Source organism: Rattus rattus, chromosome 17, assembly GCF_011064425.1.
Source record: "Rattus rattus isolate New Zealand chromosome 17, Rrattus_CSIRO_v1, whole genome shotgun sequence".
Taxonomy (NCBI): domain Eukaryota; kingdom Metazoa; phylum Chordata; class Mammalia; order Rodentia; family Muridae; genus Rattus; species Rattus rattus.
This window is the reverse complement of record NC_046170.1, coordinates 20,359,152-20,381,746: the sequence shown is the minus strand read 5'-3', so window position 1 is coordinate 20,381,746 and position 22,595 is coordinate 20,359,152. Positions and strand designations below refer to the sequence as shown.

Sequence of the window (22,595 nt, the reverse complement as noted above, 5' to 3'; positions counted from 1 at the left end):
TACAATTCCAGCATATAGTGGTTAAACATTCCCATTCAAGAGAGACAAACAAGCATAGGAAGGAGAGAGCAGACCAAAGTGAGACCGAAACTTAGCAGGGTAAGCCTGAGCTCTGCATCCTGATGTCCATCATCTGTGCTCCATAGGGTTGGGGAGGTCCACCTTTAAACTGTAGGCCTATAGAATGCATGGCTTCTCTTTTAAGCTAGCTCCATGCAGTGCCTTGTGCTTTTTTTTGGAGGGGGGGGGTGCTATTCATGTTCCTGGTTTCTCTAATATCTGGGTTTCCATTGCACATTGGGCTTGTCTTCACAGCTTCATACATAGTACTCGTCAAGCTGTACCCTAGGCTTTTCTTTTTTTCTTTTTTTTTTTTTTTTCCTTTTCTTTTTTTCGGAGCTGGGGACCGAACCCAGGGCCTTGTGTTTGCTAGGCAAGCGCTCTACCACTGAGCTAAATCCCCAACCCCTACCCTAGGCTTTTCAATGGGTGGGGTCATGCTTTGAGGTTTCTAAAGTGCATGCCAGGCCTAGGCGCTCTCTGCCCACAGATCAAAAGGGATAAGCTCTCAGCCCCATGATGCCATGATGATCATGGGCTGACTCTGAAACTGTAATCAAGCCTGCAATTAAACACTTTCTTTTGTGAGTGTTGCCTTGGTCCTGGTGTCTTCACAGCAATAGAACTGTGACTCAGACAGCTGCCAAACTGTAGGCTTCTGTCTGCAGCTCTAGCAGGGCTCATCCTTCTCCTATCCAGACTTCTCATCTTCTTATCTGTCTGCTTTCTCACTGCAAACATGGGCAAAGGCAGGAAGCCATGAACAGGAAGGACATAGCTTGCATGTTTCATGGGGTGACATGTTCTTCACCAAAAAGTCTCCATCGGGGTTGGGGATTTAGCTCAGCGGTAGAGCACTTGCCTAGCGAGCTCAAGGCCCTGGGTTCGGTCCCCAGCTCCGAAGAAAAGAAAAGAAAAGAAAAAAAAAAAGTCTCCATCATCACCTTAATCAGGTTTAGAACTTTTGTGGCGACTAGTTTTATGTCAATACAAACTAGAGTTATCTAAAAGGAGGGGAAGCTCAATTGAGAAAACTGATGAGTCCATAAGATCTGACTGGAGGGCATTTTCTTAGTGATTGATGGCCCTTTTAAGGGGGGCCATCTGGGCTGGTGGTCCTGAGTTCTAGAAGAAAGCAGGCTGAGCAAGCAATGGGAAACAAGCCTGTGAGCAGTACCCTCTGTGACTTCCGCATCCACTCCTGCCGCTGGGGTCCTGCCCTGCTTGAATTCCTGCCCACAGTGCTTTTGATGATGAGCTGTTATTTGGAATTGTGAGAGAATTTAACCCTTTCCCTTCATAAGTGACTTCTGTCATGGTGTTTCATCACAGCAATATTAAATCCTAACTCTGACAGTTCCCTAGAAGACACTCACTTCTGGGTGTATCTGTCAGGGCTTTCCAAAAGAGCTGGCCTGAAGAGGCCAGATTCACCCTGAATGCTATTGGCATCACTCTATGGCCTGGGGACCTAAAGTGAGAAGAGGAGAAAGGAGAAAGCCAAAGGAGTGGCAGCACGTCCTGTTCTTTGCTTCTGCACAGATGTGAGCTATTAGCCTGGTACTCCGGGTGCCATAGCCACGAGCTCTTCCTCTGCCACTCATTCCCTTTCATGATGACTGTGCCTTCAAAGCATGAGGCAAAGTCCTTCTTCCTTTGCTTCTCATCAGGTGTCAAACAATGAGAAAAATAACTGATACGGTCAAAATTTCTTAGAGGCCTAGATAAACAAGTCCGGGTCACATAATAAATAAGTTGTAGAATTTCAGTTTGAATATAAGAATTCTGATGTCAGAGCCTGCGCTTTTGACGTTCTCTTCCTGTAAACCTAAGATGAATTGCTGGTCCAGGGATTCCAGCATGATAGCCTAAAAATTCACTATTGAGCATCCAAATGTAATTGTTTAATACTAGCATTTGTTTTGTAAATTACAATCTTACTGCTTACTAAAAAATCATGAAGTAGTTTATACTCCACTTCTTGAATAGTTTTATTAATAGAGTTTTAGGTATATACCTTTTCTTGTAATCTACAGAATCCCCTTCTAAAATATAGGTTCTATTATTTTTCCCACTATTCGAATCAAATGGTAGTTCTGTTTAATATTTTAAGGTATGTCCGTACTGTTTTACGTAAAAATACCCTATTTTACATTCCCATGGACAGTGCATATAAACCCCCCACCCTCATATTATATTAGAATCTGTGATTTTCTTTTTCTTTTTTTTTTTTTAAGATTTATTTATTATATATGAGTACACTGTAGATGTCTTCAGACACACCAGAAAAGGGCATCAGATCTCATTACAGATGGTTGTGAGCCACCATGTGGTTGCTGGGATTTGAACTCAGGACCTCTGGAAGAGCATTCAGTCCTCTTAACCACTGAGCCATCTCTCCAGCCCGTGATTTTCTTTTTTGAAGTAATGATTATGTTAATTTATATGAAGTGAACACAATAGTTTTGATTTTTGTTTCCTGGGTAGATTTGTTACTTCTGTCAGGTAAAATGGCTTGGCTGACAGGACCACTTAAGGAGGAAGGGTTGCTTTGGTTCAGTTACAGAAGCTATAGGCTATCATGGCAAGGGAGGTATGGTGGAAGAAGGAGCAGGAGAGTGTGTGCGTGTGTGTGAGAGAGCAGCTCCTCACATCTTTACAGATTAGAAAGGTAGACTAGGCTATCTTTTAAATCTGCCTCAGTGGTATGTCCTTGTCAGTCAGGCCCTATGTACTAAAGTTTCATAACCCCTAGCAGAGCGCCACCAGCGGGGGACCAGGTGTTCAAGCACAGGAGCCTGTGAGGGTCATTTGTCATTCACACCATGACACCTGCTGATTTGTGATGTTAGGCGTCTTCTTGTGTACTGACTGGCCATTTGTATGTCCTCTTTGAAGAACTGCTATTTAAATCCTTTGCCCATTTTAAAGTTGTTTCTGTTGCAGATTTATAAAAGTTCTTTATATACTCTATTGCAGATACTCAATTTTTTTTATCTGAATGTAAAAGCAATCACAGAAAACATGTAAATGAATATTTCTTTAAGTGAAACTTTATTTAAAAAGTAGAAGGCACACCCATTTGGCTTGTACTTGCAAGCTAGAACTCATTAGTCTGTTCTCAAAGCCCACGGTAAACTTCTATTTATAACTCCAACAATTTTTTTGTTTATTTTTATACTTATGATATTAGAAATTATGGGAAAAACTATAATAAATTTAGTCATTCATTAGACTCAGTGATAGCCTGTTATATGTCAGTATAGATGACAACGTTATAAACAGTAATTGTTTCTTCCCGAACAATAGACTGGTGTTATTTTACTTTTTGTGACCCTCTTTGTTCTCTGATTTAAGGCAGCTGGGACCCCAGCTCTGCTTCTTCACTAAGACTTTTTCCGAATTCCTTCTGGAAACTACTGTATCCTTTAACAGGCTTACTCAGGAGGTAGACAACAAACATTAACAAGAGAAAGCTGTCACCTCCGGCCTCCTCACACGAGTCCCCAGACACTGTGTAATGCTGGCTCTCTTTGTCAGAATGAGCACCCTTAGGACGTTTGCTGTCCAGGGTCTGAAATAAGTGTAAGTATTTGAGGAGACCTTTTTCTTTGGTTGTTGGGATTGCACTCATGCCCAGCCCTCCATGTCGATGGCTGGCTGTTCTCTAGTCCGTGTTCTCCCAGTGGTTAGTCTTTGCCTGCAATATAGACTTGTACCTCCCCCTGCCTGCTCTCTGCCGCCCCCACTGACTTTCTGCTGTGTGGTGAGGCTGCCAGACTTGGTTGGCTTCTCACCTCCTTACATTTCAGTTCAGAGATGACTGCAGTCAGGGTCCCTGCTCACTGGGCAGTTCTCCTTGTTTCTTTTTGCTCTGGGCCTATAGTCCCATGGTTCTCAAGCCTGCAGAAATAGTTCTGTGTTTTCTTGTATTCTAGAGTTTGTGGGAAAAAGGCAAGTCTTGCAGCTTTTCTGTGGCCAGCAGATAGTCCAGACTTTTTTTTTTTTTTGTCTTTTTTAATACTATATATGCTGAAATTTAATATTAAACTTTCATCACTTCTGTTTTTAGTAGAAGATCTATTTTAGCATCCAATTAATAATGATTAGAAGCAAACTCAGAAAACACATTTTTACTATTGTTCTAGAAACAAAGAATAAATATAAATTATTTGTCTTAGTTTTAGACAAGTGTATAGGCCATATGCTATTTAGTAATATATAGTATGTTAAGAGGGAAAGTAAACAGAATTTTCCAATTGCTTTGTGTTTTAAGTATTGTAAATTAGGAGTTATTTACATTACTGTATGTGATTATAGACTTAGATTACTTTTGACTCTTAGATTTGTAAGTAGGAATTCTAGGTTAGCTTGTTCTCAGTGCAAGTTTTCTCATCTGTGCAGTGGACATAATGTGTGTTAACTACTTCTAGTGTAGAGTCTTTAACAAGTGTTTTCAATCAGGTGGACATTTATTGCCTCTCTGTTTTCATGCCAAGAGAAAGCTAAAAGGTGCTGTGATACCCTGAAGGTATTCGTGACTCTAGGGCACTCCCTTCTTTCACTCTTCCCTTCTTTCCTTTTAGGCTTTAGTTTTAAGGTGAACTCCTGACGACCCCTACTGGAGAATTCCAATAGTTGTGACAGCAGAATGGAGTAGGAGGGGAGATAAGAGGGGCATATCTTCCCTTGAAACACTGCTGCATTACAGTACAAGGTTAACACTTAGGGGCTACAACTTAGTTATAACTACTTTTGAGGTAGCATGGCTCTTTCAGTGGGATATTTTGAAGGAGGAAGGGATAAAGGCAACTGGAGTAGATAGCTATGACTACCTGTTGCAGACATCTCCCATTGTAATGTCATAGATACTTTTGTTTGTTTTGTTTTGTTTTTCAAGACACAGTTTCTCTGAATAGAACTCTGTAAACCAGGCTGACCTTGAATTCACAGAGATCCGCTTGCCCCTGCTTCCCAAGTGCTGGGAAGTTACCACTGCCTGCTGTGGCAGAGATTCTTAATGAGAAATTACTCAGGAGTCAGTAGGACAAAATATGACTTGTTAGAACTGAGAAGCCAAGGAGAAGCACACTTAACTGCATCCAGTCTTCAGTTAAGTGTATGTGGTAATAGCAAACCCTAGAATTAAAGACTTACTCATCCCAAACTAGACATGCTTGGTTTTATTACATGTGTGGCATGAAGAACAAAGGAAGTGCTAGCTTCCCGCCTGAAGCTGTTTGTTGGGAGAGCGTGTTTTACGTAGGAGGACTGAGGGAAGTCAAGAAGGCCAGTGAGTCAGGGAAAGATTTCTCCCTTCCCTTCTAGCAGTGTTTCCTAGGGGTCTGACAAGGCTCTTGGCATACAGTAGGTGTTCATTCAATGCAGTGACCATGATTACAGTGGGATCCGAGTGATCCCAGCATCTTCCACTATCACCCGGTCTGTATTTTGTCTTCCCAAGTGCATTATTTGAGAAACTATGATTTTTATGCAGTATTACTACTTTCTGAATTAGTATGAGGCAAACTTTAGTTGTTTTAAAAAGATTTTGCTGTTCCTCCTAGAGTAGCAGTTTTAAACTTTCAGTGCAGTAGCGGTTGCTTCTACAAACCTGTATAACTATGTATATAGCGTAAGTTATAGCCATCATTTCTGGAGATGCATAAGCCTCAAGAAAGAACTATGGTTTAGTGCAAGTGTCAACACGTGCAGCCACCTACTCTCCACTGTAAACTGATAGTAGTCAATGACTGTTAAACAGACCGAATACAGTGAACTAAAGGAAGGCAGACAAACACATCTGGACTTTGCAAGGTGCCTTAGACGTAGTAGGCATGCAGTGTAGCGACCATGAACAGAGTGAAGCTTTGAGCAATCCCAGCATCTTCCACTTTGACTCGGTCTGTACATTCCATCTCCCCATATGCAGTCACCTGATGAATGGCATGATTTTCTATGTAGAATTAGAACACTCACGGACGTTTACCTAGCTCAGCATTCAAATACATGCACCTATGGGAGTCTCTTTTAACCCCCACCCTCCCGCATTCATTCTTCTACCTCCACACATCAGTAGCCCCTCTCCAGCTTTCTGACCTTTATCAGTACCCCAAATAAAACACACACATCTAAAATGATCAGAAAGCAATGAAATTGTTGAGCCACAAATTTATTTGCTGCCCCACTCTTTTTCTAATGGAACTTGGGTCCCACCAGTCTTGCTGATATTTTCTTGAATGATGGCAAACAGTATCTCTATTTACATTTCTTCTTTTGGCTTTTAGCATAGGATGTTTTCTCGTGTTTTTCTTTCTTTTTCATTTCCCAAGGTGAATTTCCTGTAATGTACCTTTCTTCTTATTCCCGGGGTAGGGATGTGTATTTTACAGTAGAATAGAAATTTATTTTGTACATTAAGTGGCAGGGTATGCTTTTTATTTTTTGAGGTGTTTATTTGTTGAGTTCATTTTATTACTTAGCTAGGTATTTTTAAGTTTTAATATAAGGAATTAAGTAATTAATAAAGAAATCCAAGCATGTTAGAACACTTTGTTTGTGTAATGTCTAAATAAAAAGGTTAGACATTATTGATGTTGAAGTACCTGACTTGACTTAATTGCTTCTTATGCATATTTTTAGTTCTTTTTTTTTTTTTTTTTGGTTCTTTTTTTCGGAGCTGGGGACCGAACCCAGGGCCTTGCGCTTCCTAGGCAAGCGCTCTACCACTGAGCTAAATCCCCAACCCCATATTTTTAGTTCTTAACAATGTTCTCAGTGAGGAGGTATGTTTGTGTAAAATGCTATATTTGTACTTATGTTTTTGCATGTTTTAACCTGTAAGTTGAAATAAAAGGAAATTGTTGATTGAAATATTTGTCTTGTGATGTATGTATGTATGTATGTATGTACGTATGTATGTATATGTGTATGATTTTTGAGACGGCATTTTTCTCTGTGTAGCCCTGGCTGTCTGGCCTCCAGCTCACAGAGACCCACCTGCCTTCCTCCAACCAAACCCTGGGATTAAAGGTGTGCCTTACACCGCTCAGCTTTGTCTCATGATGTTTCACATCAGAAGAGAATATGCTTTGCAATAATTCTTTGATATGTATGATAAAGCACATGCTTTTATTTTATTGTTTTTAGAAGAAAAACAACAGTGAAGACGTTATGTATTTATGCAGACTATAAATCTGATGAAAGCTACACTCCAAGCAAAATCTCAGTCAGAGTAGGAAATAATTTTCACAACCTTCAAGAAATCCGGGTATGTTTTTTATTTTTTTTTAATGTGTGTTTCTTTAACTCATTCTATAAATGATAGTCAGAAAAGAAGAAAATTATATTGAAAACTATGCATATAATATTTATATTTTTTAAACTGCCATTTTTTTCTAGTGCTTTATTATAGAATTTTCAGCTATAAGAAAGGCTAAGAGAATTGTACAGTAATCCCCTCACCTTCAGAATGCTTTAATCTTTTACTACATTTGCTTTATTAAGTTCATTTTTTAGTTCATCAAAATAAGTTACAGGTTCCTGATATCATTTAGGGTATAGGAACATGTTCTCTTTCACTGCTGATTGAAGAATTAACAGGCAGGTAACAAATGTTACCAGAAATCTTGGCAAGTCCTACTGGTGCCATCATATAATACTTGGGAAATCAGGGTCTCCTTTTGGGGCTCTTAGTCTCAATAATGAAAGAAAAAAAAAAAAGGAATGGACTCATGGAAACTCCTGGACAGTTTATTTATAGTTTAAAAGAAAAGTTCAAGGGCACGCAAGCTGTAAGGGTAACAGTTGCCCAGAGGAGAAGAATGGAGGAAAGAGTGGGGAAGGCCATGCTGCTTGCGGTGAGCTGACACGGGCAGGGAGTTGTATGCTAGGGAGGGCAGCGGTAGAGAAAGAGTAAGGAAGCCAGAACCAGGGAGAGCGTGCTTAGGCTCTAGCCAGTGTCTGAAAGAAAAAGACCGAAGAGAAGGCCATGGCTATGAAGGGAGACACAGACAACCTCATCAGATCCTAGGGGCTGCACTAGGGAAGGAAACGTACATTATCTAACGGTGAACTCGTCTTCCTCAAGTTGTCCCCTGCCAGGTCCTCAGCCTGCTCTCACTGACTCAGTTATCAAGGTGAGGGGGAGCTAAGTCAGACTTCCAGCTCGAGGTAGATTCCACTGTTTACCTCTTTATGTCAAATGTGTGAGCATGATAACTATCAGTAAGTTACCGGTATTTATAGGGTAAACATCATTTTATGTAAATCTTAAGTATATTATTTGATGAGTTTTACAAATGCATGCACCTGTATAGCTCTATTCTTTTTTTTTTTTTTCTTTTTTTGGAGCTGGGGACCAAGCTCTACTCTTTTAAAATGTGGAGTGCTTTTCTCTGTGTTTTCTGTCATAGAATGTCCTTTCTGTCCCTTCACTCTTGAGTCTGTATGGTCTTAAGTGTGGGGCTAGCGCCTTTTGGCAGCATGTGCTCAGCTGAGCCCTGACTGCGCACCAGCCACTCAGTGTTCGATTGATGGTGTTCAGTGATGATCCGTAGGCTGGGCTTTGCCGCTGCCGTATTTTCATTGCTGTCTGCTCACAGTAGGCTCTTCCTTCTTTCTTCTCTACTTTGTGCTTAGTAACTTTCCCATGCATGTTGAGCTTAGTCTTTGTCTTTTGCATAGAGACTTGTGATTACTACAAGTTTTATATAAAAGATCTTATGATTATAATGGCTACTAATTGTAAACTAATGACAATTTATCTTTACATACTTTTACTTAACTGCCTCATGTTTTGTTTTGATGCCAATGAATGTATGCCTTTTTATATAGAATCATTATGTTTTCTTGGAGAAAACAAGAGAAACAAACATCCATTTATACTAGGTAGTGTTTTGGTTAGGGTTCCTACTATGGGATGAAACACTGACCAAAGCAACTCAGGGAGTGGGAGTTTGCTTTACAGCTCATCTTTAAAAGCAGTGAGGGGAGGAACTCAAGCAGGGCAGGAACCTGGAGGCAGGAGGTTATGCAGAAGCCATGGAGGATGCTGCTTACTGCCTTGCTTCCCATGGCTCACTCAGATTACTTAATTGCAGAACTAGGACCCCGAGACCAGACATGGCCCCATCCACAATGGGCTGGGCCTTCTGGATCAGTGACTGATTTAAGAAAATTCCCATCTGGGCTTGCCTATAGGCTGGCCTTATGGAGGCGTTTTCTTAGTTGAGGCTCCCTGCTCTCTCATGACTCTAGCGTATGTCAGGTTGATATAAAACTAGCCAGGACACTAGGGCACTGAGGATACACTGAGTAAACATTTCCATTCAAGTTAGCTTAGTGATCAGTGAGTTTGGGGGTTACTTCCAGAAGTGCAGCTCAAGCAGCCATGTCACTGAAAAGCCCATCCCAGCAAAGTGCCACTGTCACTGCTGGGATTGAGTCAGCTCAGGGATTTTGGCTCTCTTGATCCTGGATTTTTGTTTTTCCTCAGATTTGGGAAGAATCTTTGCTCTTATATATTAAAAATCGTGAATTGATGTGCTTTTAATGTAAATGATTTCTTTATATGTGTGTGTGTATGTTTTTGTTATTGTATGCACACATGTATAGGGAGCCTTTGGAGGCTAAAAGAGAGAGTTAGGTCCCATGAAACTAGGGATCCAGGGGGTTGTTAGCCACTGAACATGGGGCAGGATCCACCTACCTACTCCCTCCCACCTCTCCACCCTGACATTCTTCTACACTGGGGCATCGAGCCTTGACAGGACCAAGGGCCTTTCCTCCTGTTGATGCTTGACAAGGCCAACCTCTGCTACATATGTGGCTGGAGCCATAGGTCCATCCCTGTGTATTCTTGGGATGGTGGTTTAGTCCCAGGGAGCTCTGGGGAGTCTGATATTGTAGTTCTTCTTATGGGGTTGCAAACCCCTTCAGCTCCTTCAGTCCTTTCCCTAACTCCTCCATTGGGGACCCTGTTCTCAGTTCAATGGTTGGCTATAAGCATCCACCTCTGTATTTGTCATGCTCTGGCAGAGCCTCTCAGGAGACAGCTATATCAGGTTTTTGTCAGCAAGCACTTCTTGGCCTCTACAATATTGTCGGGGTTTGGTGGATGTATGTATATGGGCTGGATCCCCAGGTGGGGCAGGCTATGAATGGCCATTCCTTCAGTCTCTGCTCCAAACTTTGTCTCCATATCTCCTCCTATGAATATTTTTGTCCCCCCCTCTTTTTTTTCATCTTTATTAACTTGAGTATTTCTTATTTACATTTCTATTGTTATTCCCCTTCCCGGTTTCCCGGCCAACATCCCCCAGCCCCTCCTCCTCCCCTTCTCTATGAGTGTTCCCCTTCCCATCCTCCCCCATTACCGCCCTCCCTCCAACAATCACGTTCACTGGGGGTTCAGTCTTGGCTTTGTTCCCCCTTTTAAGAAGGACTGAAGCATCTGCCCTTTGGTCATCCTTCTTGAGCTTCATGTGGTCTGTGGATTATATATCTTCAGTATTCTGAGCTTTTGGGCTAATACCCACTTATCAGTGAGTACATACCATGTGTGTTCTTTTGTGATTGGGTTACCTCACTCAGGATGATATTTTCTATTTCAATCCATTTGCCTATGAATTTCATGAAGTCATTGTTTTTGATAGCTGAGTAGTACTCCATTGTGTAGATGTACTACATTTTTTTAATTCATTCCTCTGTTGAAGGGCGTCTGGGTTCTTTCCAGCTTCTGGCTATTATAAATAAGGCTGCTATGAACAGAGTGAAGCATGTGTCTTTGTTGTATGTTGGGGCATCTTTTGGGTGTATGCCCAGGAATGGTATAGTTGGATCCTAAGGTAATGCAATGTCCTATTTTCTGAGGAACCTCCAGACTGATTTCCAGAATGGTTGTACCAGTCTGCAATCCCACCAACAATGGAGGAGTGTTCCTCTTTCTCCATATCCTCACCAGCATCTGCTGTCACCGGAGTTTTTGATTTTAGCCATTCTGACTAGTGTGAGGTGGAATCTCAGGGTTGTTTTGATTTGATGACTAAGGATGTTGAGCATTTTTTTTTTTAGGGCCTTTGCAGCCATTCGATATTTCTCAACTGAGAATTCTTTGTTTAGCTCTACCCCAATTTTTAAATAGGGTTATTTGATTCTTTGAAGTCTAACTTCTTGAGTCTTTTGTATATATTGGATATTAGCCCTTTATTGGATAAGGATTGTTAAAGATCTGTTTCCAATCTGTTGGTTGCCATTTTGTCCTAATGACAGTGTCCTTTGCCTTACAGAAGCTTTGCAATTTTATGAAATCCCATTTGTCGATTCTTGATCGTAGAGCATAAGCCATTGGTGTTCTGTTCAAGAAAATTTCCCCAGTGCCCCTGTGTTCGAGGCTCTTCCCCACTTTCTCTTCTATTAGTTTCAGTGTATTTGGTTTTATGTGTTCCTTGATCCACTTGGACTTGAGCTTTGTACAGGATGATAAGAATGGATCAATTTGCATTCTTCTACATGCTGACCTCCAGTTGAACCAACAGCATTTGTTGAAAATGCTATCTTTTTTCCACTGTATGGTTTTAGCTCCTTTGTCAAAGATCAAGTGACCATAGGTGTGTGGGTTCATTTCTGTGTCTTCAATTCTATTCCATTGATTTAACTGCCTGTCTCTGTACCAATTCTATACAGTTTTTTTATCACTATTGCTCTGTAAAACAGCTGGAGGTCAGGGATGGTGATTTCCCCTAGTTCTTTTATTGTTGAGGATAGTTTTTGCTATCCTGGGTTTTTTTGTTATTTCAAATGAATTTGCAAATTGTTCTTTCTAACTCTATGAAGAATTGAGTTGGAATTTTGATGGGGATTGCATTGAATCTGTAGATTGCTTTTTGGGAAAATGGCCATTTTTACTATATTAATTCTACCAATCCATGAGCATAGGAGATCTTTCCATCTTCTGAGATCTTCAATTTCTTTCTTCAAAGTCTTGAAGTTCTTGTCATTACAGATCTTTCACTTGCTTGGGTTAGAGTCACACCGAGGTATTTTATGTTATTTGAGACTATTGTGAAGGGTGTCATTTCTCTAATTTCTTTCTCAGCCTGTTTATCCTGTAGAGGAAGGTTACTGATTTGTTTGAGTTATTTTATATCCAGCCACTGAAACTGAAGTTGTTTATCAACTGTAAAAGTTCTCTGGTGGAATTTTTGGGGTCATTTAAGTATACTATCATATCATCTGCAAATAGTGATATTTTGACTTCTTCCTTTCCAATTTGTATCCCTTTGACCTCCCTTTGTTGTCTGATTGCTCTGGCTAGGACTTGGAGTACTATATTAAATAGGTAGGGAGAGATTGGGTAGGTAGCCTTGTCTAGTCCCTGATTTTAGTGGGATTGCTTCAAGTTTCTATCCACTTAGTTTAATGTTGGCTACTGGTTTTCTTTTTTTTTTTTTTCTTTCTTTCTTTCTTTCTTTCTTTCTTTTTCTTCCAGAGCTGAGAACTGAACCCAGGGCCTTGCGCTTGCTAGGCAAGGGCTCTACCACTGAGCTAAATCCCCAACCCCAGCTACTGGTTTTCTATATATTGCATTTACTGTGTTTAGGTGTGGGCCTTGAATTCTTGATCTTTCCAAGACTTTTACTATGAAGGGGTGTTGAATTTTGTCAAATGCTTTCTCAGCATCTAATGAGATGAACATGTGTTTTTTCTTTTAATTTGTTTATATAGTGGATTACATTGTTGGATTTCTGTACGTTGAACCATCCCTGCATCCCTGGGATGAAGCCTACTTGATCATGATGGATGATCATTTTGATGTGTTCTTGGATTCGGTTTTCCAGAATTTTATTGAGTATTTTGGCATTGATATTCATAAGGGAAATTGGTCTGAAGTTCTCTTTCTTTGTCGGGTCCTTGTGTGGGTTAGGTATAGTGTAATTATGGCTTCATAGAACCAATTGGGTAGTGTTCCTTCTGTTTCTATTTTATGGAATAGTTTGGACAGTATTGGTATTAGATCTTTTATGAAGGTTTGATAGAATTTTTCCCTAAACCCATCTGGTCCTGGGCTAATTTTGGTTGGGAGACCTTTAATGACTGCTTTTATTTCTTTAGGAGTTATGGGACTGTTTAAATGGTTTATCTGATCCTGATTTAACTTTGGTACCTGGTATCTGTCTAGAAAATTTTCCATTTCATCCATATTTTCCAGTTTTGTTGAGCATATGCTTTTATAGTAGAATGTGGTGATTTTTTTTTTTAATTTCCTCAGTTTCTGTTGTTATGTCTCCATTTCAATTTCTGATTTTGTTAATTTGGATACTGTCTCTGTGCCCTGTGGTTAGTCTGATTAAGAGTTTATCTATGTTGTTGATTTTCTCAAAGAACCAGCTGCTGGTTTTGTTGATTCTTTGTACAGTACTTTGTTTCAACTTGGCTGATTTCAGCCCTGAGTTTGATTATTTCCTTCTACTCCTCTTGGGTGCATTTGCTTCTTTTTGTTCTGGAGCTTTCAGGTGTGCTGTCAGGTTGCTAGTGTATTCTCCCTCCTGTTTCTTTCTGCAGGCACTCAGAGCTATGAGGTTTCCTCTTAGCCCTACTTTCATTGTGTCCTATAAGTTCAGGTATGTTGTGTCTTCATTTTCATTAAATTCTAAAAAGTCTTTAATTTCTTTATTCCTTTCTTGACCAAGTTATCATTGAGTAGAACATTGTTCAGCTTCCATGTGTATGTGGACTTTCTGTTTTTTTCGTTTTTATTGAAGACCAGCCTTAGTCTGTGGTGATCCGATAGGATGCATGGGATTATGTCTATCATCTTGTATCTGTTGAGGCCTGTTTTGTGACTGATTATATGGTCAGTTTTGGAGAAGGTACCCGAGGTTCTGAGAAGAAGGTGTATTCTTATGTTTTAGGATGGGATGTTCTGTAGATATCTGTTAAATCCATTTGGTTCATAACTTCTGTTAGTTTCTGTGTCTCTGTTTAGTCTCTGTTTCTGTAATCTGTCATTTGTTGAGAGTGGTGTGTTGAAGTCTCCCACTATTATTGTGTATAGTGCAATGTGTGCTGGATTGTTAGTAAAGTTCCTTTTATGAATGTGGGTGCCCTTGCATTTGGAGCATAGATATTCAGAAATGAGAGTTCATCTCAGTGAATTTCTCTTTTGATGAATATGAAGTGTCCTTCCTTATCTTTTTTCATAAATTGCGGTTGCAAGTCAATTTTATTTGATATTAGAATTGCTACTCCAGCAAGTTTCTTGGGACCATTTACTTGGAAAATTCTTTTCTAGACTTTTTTTTTACTCCGAGGTAGTGTCTGTCTTTGTCTCTGAGGTGTTTTTCCTGTATACAGCAAAATCCTAGGTTCTGTAAATGTATCCAGTCTGTTAGTCTATGTCTTTTTTGTTTGGGAATTGAATCCGTTGATGTTAAGAGATATTAAGGAATAGTGAATGTTGCTTCCTGTTATTTTTGTTAAAGATGGAATTATATTTGTGTGGCTGTCATCTTTTGTGTTAGTTGAAAGAAGATTATTTTCTTGCTTTTTTAGGTGTAGTTTCTCTCCTTCTATTGGAGTTTTCCCTCTATTATCCTTTGTAGGGCTGGATTTGTGGAAAGATATTATGTAAATTTTGTTTTGTCATGGAATATCTTTGTTTCTCTATCTGTGGTAATGGACAGTTTTGCTGGATATAGTAGCCCGGGTTGGCATTTGTGTTCTCTTAGGGTCTTTATGACATCTGTCCATGATATTGTAGCTTTCATAGTCTCTGATAAGAAGTCTGGTATAATTCTGATAGGTCTGCCTTTGTATGTTACTTGACCTTTTTCTCTTACTGCTTTTAATATTCTTTCTTTGCTTTGTGCATTTGGTGTTTGACTGTTATGTGACGGGAGGAGTTTTTTTTTCTGGTCCAATCTATTTGGAGTTTCTGTAGGCTTCTTGTATGTCTATAGGCATCCCTTTCTTTAGGTTAGGGAAGTTTTCTTCTATAATTTTGTTCAAGATATTAACTGACCCTTTAAGTTGGGAGTCTTCGCTCCTTCTATACCTATTATCCTTAGGTTTGATCTTCTCCTTGTGTCCTGGATGTTTTGGGTTAGGAGCTTTTTGCATTTTGCATTTTCTTTGAGTATTGTGTCAATATTTTCTTTGTTATCTTTTATATTTTTGGTTGTGAGCCTAGCCTTTAATGGCTGAGTCATCTCTCCAGCCCTCTTTGGTATCTTTTGCCCCTGAGATTCTCTCTTCTTTCTCCTGTATTCTGTTGGTAATGCTTGCATTTATGACTCCTGATCTCTTTCCTAGGTTTTCTATCTCCAGGGTTGTCTTCCTTTGTTCTATTTCCATTTTTATATCCTGGATGGTTTTGTTCAATTCCTTCAGCTGTTTGGCTGTGTTTTCCTGTAATTTTTAAAGGGATTTTTGTGTTTCATCTTTAAGGGCTTCTACTTGTTTACTTGTATTGTCCAGTATTTCTTTAAGGGAGTTATTTCTATCCTTCTTAAAGTCCTCTAACATCATCCTGAGATGTGATTTTAAATCCGAATCTTGCTTTTCCTGTGTGTTGGGGTATCCAGGACTTGCTGTGGTGGGAGAACTGGGCTCTGATGATGTGAAGTGGCCTTGGTTTCTGTTGCTTAGGTTTTTGGACTTGCCTTTTGACATCTGGTTGTCTCTGGTTTTAGCTGGTCTTGCTGTTTCTGACAGTGGTTTCTGTAAGCCTGTGTGTCAGTGCTCCTGGGAGACCAGCTCTCTCATGGTGGGATCTGGGTCCATTGATCTGTGGCACAGGGTCAGCTCCGGGCACAGACGGAAACTGGAAGGATCCTGCCCAGACTGTTCCTCAGTTCCCGTGTCCTGTAACTCTCTGTGATCTTGAAGAAGTAAATTCTAGTGTTTGAAGACGGTCTGGGGAAGCCTACCACCAGCCAGCCCATCTAGAGATCCTGGGAAGGACAGTTGTGATCCATGGGTTTGACTGCCATTGGAGTCCTCTGGTATGTTGGCCTGATTCCAGTAGACAAGCTGGTGTGTAAGTCATTGTCTTAGCACTAGTAGAGCTTGTTTTTATGAAGGACAACCAGAAGCCTGTGTCTATAGGGGCTGATGTAGCTTTGTGGTAGGTAGCCTTGATCCAGAGAGAGAGAGAGAGAGAGAGAGAGAGAGAGAGAGAGAGAGAGAGAGAGAGAGAGAGAGAGAGAAAGAGAGAAAGAGAGAGAGACTGACTCTATAATTACCCCCACACATCTGGGTGGCAAGTCTTGAAGTGAACAGTCACTGAAGGCAGGTCAGCAGATGGCCTGCACACTAGTACTAGGGACTCAGTCTTGGGCACTAATGTGGTGATGGGATAGGCCCAGAGCCAGAGTATGCCAGGCAGATCTGCAGCCTAAAATCTGTCCCTAAACACACAAACTTGTTGAGCATCCATGGCATTGGCGTGATCAGGAGTTGTAGTGTCCTGCCTCATGCTGGGTTTTCCTGGATTGGGCTCCACACTGGGGTCTGAGGCAATGTCCAGGCAGAGGACATTTCTTCTCACTATGCTGCTTGGGATTGTGGGAAAAGTGGCATGATTGATATCAAACTCTTCTCCTGTCCTGCTTATCGCCACCTAACCCCATATCCAGGTTCTGTAAACTCACCTGGCTTTCTTACTAGCTTTTGCAAAGGTTTTTTTGTGTACAGGTGTAGTTGGTCTCATTGACATGTTTTGCAAAGTTTCATTTTACCATCTGGCTGATGTCAGGACTTGTTTGTTTTTTGAGACACCTTACTGGTCATTTGTATGTATATACTGTTACATTCCTTTTCTTAGTTTTTCCATTCGCTCTCATGTTTCTTAATTAAAAATATCTTGAGTTTTAGAATCACGGTCACATTTGATCAGTTGATAGCCTTCTTTTAGTTTTATATCCAGTAAACTTAATCAGTGTCTTGTGCTAGAAAGACTTAAGCATTTAATTCTATGATTTGTTACATGGTTCATATTTATCAAAGTGGACTGCTCATATTGACAAGCTTTTTGTGGAGACAAGCTTTTCTCATTTGGAGTTATAGCTAAAAGTTGTCCTGGCATGGACTGCATGCAGCACTAGATTACTTTGGTCTGGTGTATGGTGCTTGAAATGTCCGCTAGATGTCACTGTTGACTTTACTTTGTAGCCCTATTTTCTCATCAGCTGAAGGCTTCAACTGATGCATTAGTTGTAGCCTTAGTTGTAGTTTTTCCTAGAATGTATTCACCTTGAAAAACTGTTGGATGTATTTTGGGAAGTGTGCATCCTCATACAAGACTCTGTGTTTATGAAGATGTCTTGTATTCTCTTGTAAGTTTGACAGTTCAAAATTCTTTTGAGGCTAAAAGGAGAAACTGATGTTTGGACCTTGGGATATACCTGGTCTTTGCTTCTTTTATTTAAATGCTGAAGCATTAGCTGTTTGGAAAGAGAGTCTTGTAGGTAGCTTACTAGTTGTCTTGTATATTTCTGTGTGGTGATGACATGGCCTCGTGATACCAGTTACTCCTAAGCATGGCCTAGCGAGAGTCTCAACTGTTTCCTTGAACAACTTAATGAATATACTATGTTTTGTATAGTTCTCACTAAAGAATCACAAATTTTGGATATCCTTTTAATTTGTACTTTAAGTTACATCTTTAGATAATTTATTACATTTTTATCTTTTATATGTTCAAGAAGTTTAAGGAGAGATGAAGTAGATAGTAATTAAAAAAACCATTTCTCTGATACCCGTGTTTCATTTAAGAAGAGAGATTTCTGTGAATTCAGATACTAAGAAGTAATTAAGACACTGAACTTTTAGGAGGGTTTGAAGCCATCCTGTCATAAGGTATAGGACTGTTTTAACTGAATGGGAAGTCTAAATAAGTCCTTTTCCCATGGATTCTTGTCTGCGAGAGGCTCTAGAACATATTAACGTATTTTAGTAGGGTTTCTTTTTTCTAGAAATTATGGATTTGCTTATTTTAAATATTTCAAATACTCCTTTTCTATAATCTCCCCGAGGTGAAGTAATAACTTAAGATTTGAAGGTGAGGAGAACAGATGACGCTTTATGTATTTGAATGGCTCTCCCACAGGCCTGCCTTCATTTCAGCTGTGGAGTGTAGCTAGGTCGGTCCTTGCCATCACTGCTGAGGACTGCGGACGGATCTCCACGACTTAGCAATGTGCGCTTTATCCTCATAACTGAGAGGGACTGAGAATGGACTTGCCATCCACATAAAGTTGACTTGGGCCAAATTGACTTTTCTTTTCTTTCTTTCTTTTTTTTTTTTTTTTGCCAAAACAGATAATTTTTTTGAGTATATGTCACTCATTTTATTTTTAAAGATTTGCAACTTGCTGTTTAAGAAAATTTCATAAAGCATTAAGATTTTATAAGCAAAATTGCATATACAAAAGAGATTCTCCAGACAGAAGTGAGAATTTTTTATTTCAGAGTCTTTTAATTTCCTTTCTGCTCTGTCATTGCATCTGTGGTATTGTCTTCCGGGATTAATGCTATTCAGCGAGAGCTTTCAAATAAGGCACTGCTGTTGAATTTTAAAATCTTTTGGTTTTTGTTGTTGTTGTTTTTCAAAACAGGGTTTCTTTGGGTAGGTAGCCCTGGCTGTCCCTGGAGCTTGCTCTGTAGACCAAATTGGGCTCAAACTCAAGAGATCTGTCCACCTCTGCCTGTCTCCTGAGTGTTGGGATTAAAGGTGTATGCCACCACTGCTTAGTAAAATCTTTTGTATTTTAACATTATGTTTGTGCTTAGTATTGTTTTTCTCTGTTAAGGGAAAATAAATATCCAACAAAACTGAAGTTTGCTAATTATCTCTTTTTAAAACCTCTGTGGAGCTTAAGTATGAAACTGATATGTAGTTTCTTGTGCATATCTTGAAGGCACTCAAAGTTGTTTCTAAACTCTTGTTAGAGAAACAGCTTGCGGCTAGGAGGTGGTGGCCTACACCTTTAATCCCAGCACTGAGGAAGCAGAGGCAGGCAGATCTTTGAGTTTGAGGCCAGCCTGGTCTACAGAACAAGTTCTAGAACAGCCAAGGATACACAGAGAAACTGACACCCCCCCCACACACACACCCAAACAAGACAAAACAACCAAAAAACAAAAAGACAAAAGAAAAGAAGAACAGCTTGTAACTTAATATTAACGAGGGTTCTTTCAGCATATGTGAAGGTCACCCTTTGGTTCACTGTTAATACTTGATTTCTAGAATTTCTAGACTGTAAGCTTGACATTTAAGTGAATCTTAAGCCTTCATTTCATCTTCAGGTGTTAAATCTGTTAACAAGTGTTTTGTTTTTGAAGTCATCTTTTTAAAGCAATGACTTGTCTTTAATTCCCAGAGAGCTGTTGTGGTATTTCTCTTTCTTCGTGGATGAGAGAGGGCCTTTCTGTCTCTCCTTGTCTAGGTCAGTAGCACAGCTATGTAAATCCATATGTGGTACTTTGACAGCTGTGGTTAATAAGTCTATTCTTCTGTTAAGATAATCTTACTGTTACAATTAGAGTCTTAATAAGATGCAAGGCAGTATTCATTGATCAAACCCATCCACAATGACTTGCGTGTGAGTTTATGTTACACAGCTGATATACATAGACTGTCTTCCACAGCCTATATAAACAATAAGTCTCAGCTATACGGCAAGTCCAGATCCAGCGTACACCCCATGCTACTGGGCTTGAAGACCTGTCTTAAGAAGATTCTTAAAAAATATTTTTAAAAGAAACACCAAATATTTATATAAAAACAGGTATAACCACAATATTGGCATAAAAATATAAGCCAGGAGACTAAGATAGAGAACCTAGAAATAAATCTATGGGTGTATATCCAACTTTGCTAACTGTATAAGAACACAAAATGAAGAAAGACATGTTTCTAATAAATGGTTCTGGGAAAATTAGGTTTTTATGTGCAGAAGATTAGAACTCAATTCTCATATCTAACCATATATAAAAATCATCTCAAAGTTTACACATAAGACTTGAAACTGTGAAACATAGGAAATGCCTTAGGTTAGGTTGTGAAAAGGTTGTTTGTTAATATCCTCAAATGCCCAGGAAACAAAAGAAAAATTAGACAAATAGGATTACCTCAAACAAAAAACCTCCTTCTTAACAATGGGGAAAAATCCTCAGAATCAAAAAGAAGCCTATAAAGACGGGAAACAAATCATGCTGTACTCAGATTAAGGTCTTAGTGTTCAAAATGTTTAAGAAACTGATGACCAAAACAAAAAAACCCAAAATCCCCCCAAAAGACAAAAAACAATTCCTATACCCAAAAGTAGCCAAGCAGTCAACAAAACCACAGCCCAATTAAAGGTTCACTACTTCAGTGAACCTTTCTTAAAAGAATACACAGCTGTGTATGTGCATGCACGTTGATCGTGCTAGCACTAGGGAAGTTGAGGTAGGAGAGTCATGAGTTTGAGACTACATTGTTCCATTGTGAGTTCAAGGCTAGCCTGGGCTACATGGCAACCTTGGCTCCAAGAACAAAACTAATAAAAGACACTCAAGTGTCTTAACAGATACATGAAGCAGTCCTATATATCACAGGCCGTCAGGGAAACCCAAACCGAAGACACATAATAGTTCGCTATAATTATCAGGGAGATAAAGGAGCTGGGACTTGTGAAAGGGAAGAGAGCCCTCGTGTACTGCTGGGGTTGTGAATGAGCGTGGTGATAAAGGAGGACGTGATGGAAGTCCCGCCGTAGTGTGGTATGACGCTTGCCTTCCTGTGACCATGCCCAGCCAAGGGAAGGAAGACCGCTTTGACTCGCTGTTTCAGAAGCTTCATTTCATAGTTGTTTGGCCTCATGTGCTTGAGTAGAACTTCATGGCAGCAGAAGTATGTGAAGTATACTTCACAGAAGTAGCAGAAGTATATACACGGCAGGAAGAAGAGCAAGTGAGTCTAGAACCAAGCTAGGCTCTAACCTCCAAAACCTTCTCCCAGCGGTCTGCTTTGCCAGCTGGGCTTCACCCCTCAGGGTTCCACAGTCTTGCGGAGTCTCTAGTAGCTGGGAACATGGGTCAGTGGGAGACTTCTAAACTGTATATTAGGTGATTCAGCAGTTGTTTTGCCGAGATAGATAGATAGATGTATGAGTGTGTGGGTGTGTACACTCGAGTGCAGTTGCCTGTAGAGGTCACAAGAAGGCATCAGGTCCATTGGAAATGCAGTTACAGGAGGTTGTGAGCCAACCAGTGTGGGTGCTAGGAGACAAACTCAGGTCCTCTATGTGCTCTTCACCCAGAAGCTCCTCCTCCTCCTTTTCCTTTTTAACATTTCATAATTTTATGTGTATGAATGTTTGTATGTGTACCACGTATGTGCCTGCCTGATGCCTATGGAGACCAGAAGAGGGCTTAGTATCCCTGGCTCTGGAGTTACTGAGGGTTGTAAGCCACCATGGGGTGCTGGGAAATGTGCCTGGGCCCCATGGAGGAGCAGCCAGTTCTCTTAACTGCTGAGCCATCTCTCCAGCCCCCAGAACCCACTTCTTACAGTGTCTATCACCTCTCTATAGTGCCAAGCTGGGGACTAGCCCTTTAACACATGCCATACTGGAACAGTCCTCTCATCCTTAGTGATGCACTGACTTTATTGAAGCGATATCTCAGTAGTTCAGTGTGCTTTGAAACACTCCGTCTTCTTGCTTGAGCTTTCTGATGAGATGCAGGCATGTGCTACAGGGAGTGGCTCACCCTCCTGCCCTCCCTTCCTTCCTCTCTCCCTCCTTCCTTTCCTTCCTGTCTTTTTCACAGAGAGCATGTCCCTGTATAGCACAGGCTCACCTGCAGCTTACTTTGTAGGCCTTGCACATGGGCTCCTCTTGTCTCAGTCTCCTTAATACTACTGAGTGGAAGGAACTGCGGCAAATGCTGTTCAAACCTACTAGTGCAACATTTATAGTACATCTTAGGTGAAGGGAGTCCCCTAGGCACCTTCCTTTCTTCCCCTCAGCTTGTTTCACGTGTTAGGTAAATAAAGGATCATTGGATCTTCAGTTTTCAAAATGAAGCAGTAAGAACATTGAAATATAAGGCTGTGGGTGAAAGCCACTGGCTGTTTCTAAGAAAAGTCACCATATGAGGACTTGTAGTTAAAGCTGATGAGCCATTGTTCTTAGAATGAAGATTCTATCAGGGTCACAGCTAGTACTGATTTGGGTGCTTACTCAAGTAAGTAGAGAAGATTTGAGAGGTGAAGGGAAGGTATGTGGGGGCGGGGGGTGAGATTGAACAGAGCACTGCATGCTATGGCACGCCTGTGGATGACTTTGAGGGCTGGCTTAGTTTGCTTTCTTTTGCTATAATAAACACCACGACCAGAAGCGACTTTGTGAGTAATGGATTTATTTTATCTTAAGCTTATAGTCCATCCCTGGAGGATGTCCAGGCAGGAACTCAAGGCAAGAGCCCAGAGACAGGAACTAAAGCAGAGGCCTTGGAGGAACACTGCTGGTTTCCTTGGCCTGCTTTCT

At 40.4% G+C, this 22,595-nt stretch overlaps 1 protein-coding gene across 1 annotated transcript in view; it reads left to right on the top strand.

Annotated features, from left to right (window-relative positions):
* Positions 1-22,595, top strand: part of Anapc10 (anaphase promoting complex subunit 10) — a 55,003-nt gene that overhangs the window by 9,522 nt on the left and 22,886 nt on the right. Inside the window, exon 4 of the mRNA XM_032887352.1 lies at positions 7,210-7,330. Within this exon, the coding sequence (XP_032743243.1) occupies positions 7,210-7,330 (121 nt within the window). The remainder of the gene's footprint in view (positions 1-7,209; positions 7,331-22,595) is intronic.